At 31.7% G+C, this 3,427-nt stretch overlaps 1 protein-coding gene across 1 annotated transcript; it reads left to right on the top strand.

Moving 5' to 3' along the window:
* Positions 1-1,861: 1,861 nt before the first annotated feature.
* On the top strand, positions 1,862-2,979 carry LOC124894831. Its single transcript, XM_047405351.1, has 2 exons — positions 1,862-2,097; positions 2,544-2,979. The coding sequence occupies exons 1-2, from the start codon at positions 1,862-1,864 to the stop codon at positions 2,977-2,979; spliced, it is 672 nt and encodes a 223-aa protein (XP_047261307.1).
* The last annotated feature ends 448 nt before the right edge of the window (positions 2,980-3,427 follow it).

The raw sequence follows: 3,427 nt of genomic DNA, 5'->3' as shown, positions 1-3,427 counted from the left end.
TCCTTGTGAAGCACTCTGGTCGATGGACGTACGAAAAGAACTTCGAAGAATATGTCACTGATGCAATACTGTTGAGCAGATCAGCAACATTCGTTGAGCTGCATGATGTTTTGGCATCTCACTTAAGTGTGGATTTAACCAGCAAACATATTCTAGTGGAATATCAAATCACTGCTAATGCAGGGCAGATAGAAATACATAATGATATGAATTTAAAGGTGTTTATATTGCAGAAAAAACTGATACAAGACATAAATTGTCTTCCTTTATATGTAAGCATTTTGGATAAATTTGTAGGGAGCAACTTGTAAAGTTCATCTATATGTGTTACTGAAAGAGGAATCAACTGTAACAACTTTCAAATAGGGTTAAATACAATAAATGAAGGAGCTTTGGTGGTTTGTGAAGATACACAAGCATTAGATTTTTTTTAGATAGATACTGTTGAGGTGATTATCACAGACCCACATCACAAGCATGTTGAGGAAGACCAGGTTTACTTGACAAAAAAACTTTTAAAGTCAGTCATGAAGGACTATGCAATTAGGAAGAAGTTTCAAACGCGCAGTAAAAGGTCTAGTAAGAAAACGTACGTACATTCTATATCACTCTGATTTTATTTAATATTATTTTGTACATGTATTTTGAATGTATTTAATCATGTTTGATGCGGTTATACATTATTTTGCAAATCATGAAACTGGGAGTTCTTAATGCGTGCATCAGGCATGGGAGACACTAGAATGTTTAGAATTAGAAGATTCATACCTGAACATACTTGCCCAGTGAAGGACAAGATCTATCCAAAGGTTCATGCTACTAGTATATTGATAGCTGGTATAGTTAAACAGAAATTGAAAACCACAAACGGAAATACAGTGCGACGAAAATAAAAAATGACATGAAGAAAGATTTTGGTATGGATTTGACATACACTTTATGTTGGAGGGACAAGAAAATAGCGTTAGAAGAGTTGAGGGAAAAGCCATCAGCATCTTACGGGAAACTTTCATCATACTTATATGTGCTAAATACTGCTTATCCTGAGTCACATATAAGAATGAAGAAGACAACTGAGAATGAGTTTTTGTATGTATTTATCACTCTACATGCATTCATTAAGGGATTCGATCATTGTAGACCAGTCGTAGTTGTTGATGCTAGTCATCTGAGAGAAATGTATACTGGGGAATTTGTAACAGCATGTACGACGGACGGAGCAGGTTAGATCACTTAATAATAATTACATTGTATAACTGGTTGTATTTTTTTGTATTTCTGTTGTTGACTTGAAAAATACATATGTCCAATTCATATATACATTTGTATATAATTACATATATTTTCAAAGTTTCCTGAATGAAACATGTAAAATTGATTATGTTTGATAGTTAGGTGCATGTAGATTTTATTATATGTAATTGATACCATTTATGGTAGATAAAATATATATTTTAATTGATCTATATTTGTAATAAATACATATGCAGTTCCTAACTGTATTTAAATCGGCCTGCGCAGATTTTTTTATATGTGCAGTTCATATATTTTCTTTAGTATATAGTGTGCTTGATTCTGAAAATGATGAATTATGTATACAGGTCATATATTTCCTTTGGCATATGGTGTGCTTGATTCTGAAAATGATACATCCTGGACGTGGTTTTTCGAGAATCTAAAAAAAGCGTACGGGGTAAGACAAAACATGTGTGTTGTGTCTGATAGGAATCCAAGCATCATAAAGGTTGTTGGTGATATATATGAAGATGTTCCACATTATGCATGTATGTGGCATCTATGGGAAAATATGAAAAAACTTTACAGAAAGTCACATGATGCATTGTCAGAGATATTTTATACAATGGCCAAATTATATTCAAAGTCAGAATTTCACATATTAATGAAAAAAATTGAGGCAACTTATATTAGGGTGAAGAAATATTTGGAATTGGCGGGTTACAAAAAGTGGGCTAGGTCTTATGCTATAGTTCACCGAGGATGGACTTTAACTTCAAATATTGCGGAGTCAATAAATGGAGTGCTTGTATCAGCTAGAGAACTGCCAATTTATGACTTTCTTGAGGAAGTTCGATTACTGTTTGCGAATAGAATTGTAAAAATAGGCAGGAGGCTTCATATACCTTCACAATACTCATTGGAAAGTTTAATGGCATACTCAGTGAGAACGAGGCTTTGTGTACCCGTGTGATGGTATGACCTTTTAGATTTGTTGAAATTATAATTATGGAAACATAAATATGAAAATACTTTCCATGAAGTTGTAAATTAATGAAAAGATATACAACATAAAAAATATGAATATTTAAAAACATAATATGTATTTTGCAGATGAATTTTGTTGTAGTGAAAATTATTAACAACTGCATATGTATTTGGCTGCTCTATATAAATGTACTCTGCATATGTATTTTTATTGCATAAGTATTTTTTTCTTCAAAAATGCTGGTGTGCTTATAACATATCATGGAATATGAAATTCATCTTTTTGTATCAGTGCATTTAATTTTTTATTTTTATGTCAGGTTGTATCAGCCACGAATATGTGTATACGGTACACGACAAACAAAAGCACTTCATTGTTTGAATCAAGGGAAAAAATGCTCATGTAATGCTTTTCAAATAGATGAGATACCATGTGCACATGCTTATGCGGCGTTGGAGAAAAAGAATTTTGAGAAGGGGCCATGCTGTTTTGATTTGTTTAAACTAAAAACTGTTTTGAAGACATATGATGTTCCAATCTACCCCTTGCCATACATCGATGACTGGATAATTACAGGGAGCATACTTGATGAAATAGTACTACCTCCAGAATTCAAAAGACCTCTAGGAAGACCTGCAAAGAAGGATCATCGAAAATCAGGCTGGGATATGTTTGGAAAGAAGAATATAAACTCATGCGGTGGTTGTGAGGCTAAGGGTCACAATAGACGTTCCTATAGGAAATATCGCAAATGATACATTTCTTCTTCTGTATTATTTCTTAAAATTTTTTTCATTTTTTATAATTATGAACTGAGTTAGTTTAGTTAATGCATTTATGAATCATTTCACAATTAAAGACAGTAATATCTGAATAATGGAGCTTTATATGTTTCCAAATATGTACATTACACATGTATTTTCAAGCAGCAGTTCATATCTATTTTTGACATAGTTAATAAATTTTAGGTTAAAGGTGATAACTTTGATTAACCATATAAGTATCCTAATTGTTCAAAGGTTTAAATAGATGTGACATATTCTGCAAATATATATTTGAATTGGATAATGTTATTACTGTATATGTATTTATATTATAAAAATACATTTGATGTATAATCCATATGTATTTTTAATAAAAATGTCATCACTGCATATGTATTTTGTAACTAAAATCAAATCTATAACTGCATTAAAAAGTCAA

The sequence above is a fragment of the Capsicum annuum genome, unplaced genomic scaffold, assembly GCF_002878395.1.
Source record: "Capsicum annuum cultivar UCD-10X-F1 unplaced genomic scaffold, UCD10Xv1.1 ctg77862, whole genome shotgun sequence".
In the NCBI taxonomy this organism is placed as follows: Eukaryota; Viridiplantae; Streptophyta; class Magnoliopsida; order Solanales; family Solanaceae; genus Capsicum; species Capsicum annuum.
The sequence above is the reverse complement of the archived record's forward strand: the minus strand, read 5'-3'. Positions and strand labels throughout refer to the sequence as shown.

Bases quoted from the DNA above. Each gene is read 5' to 3' on its own strand.
- LOC124894831 (XM_047405351.1), top strand. From the start codon at position 1,862: ATGGCCAAATTATATTCAAAGTCAGAATTTCACATATTAATGAAAAAA. The intron at 2,098-2,543 runs GTTTGCGAATAG...TTTTTATGTCAG, and splicing joins CTTGAGGAAGTTCGATTACT to GTTGTATCAGCCACGAATAT.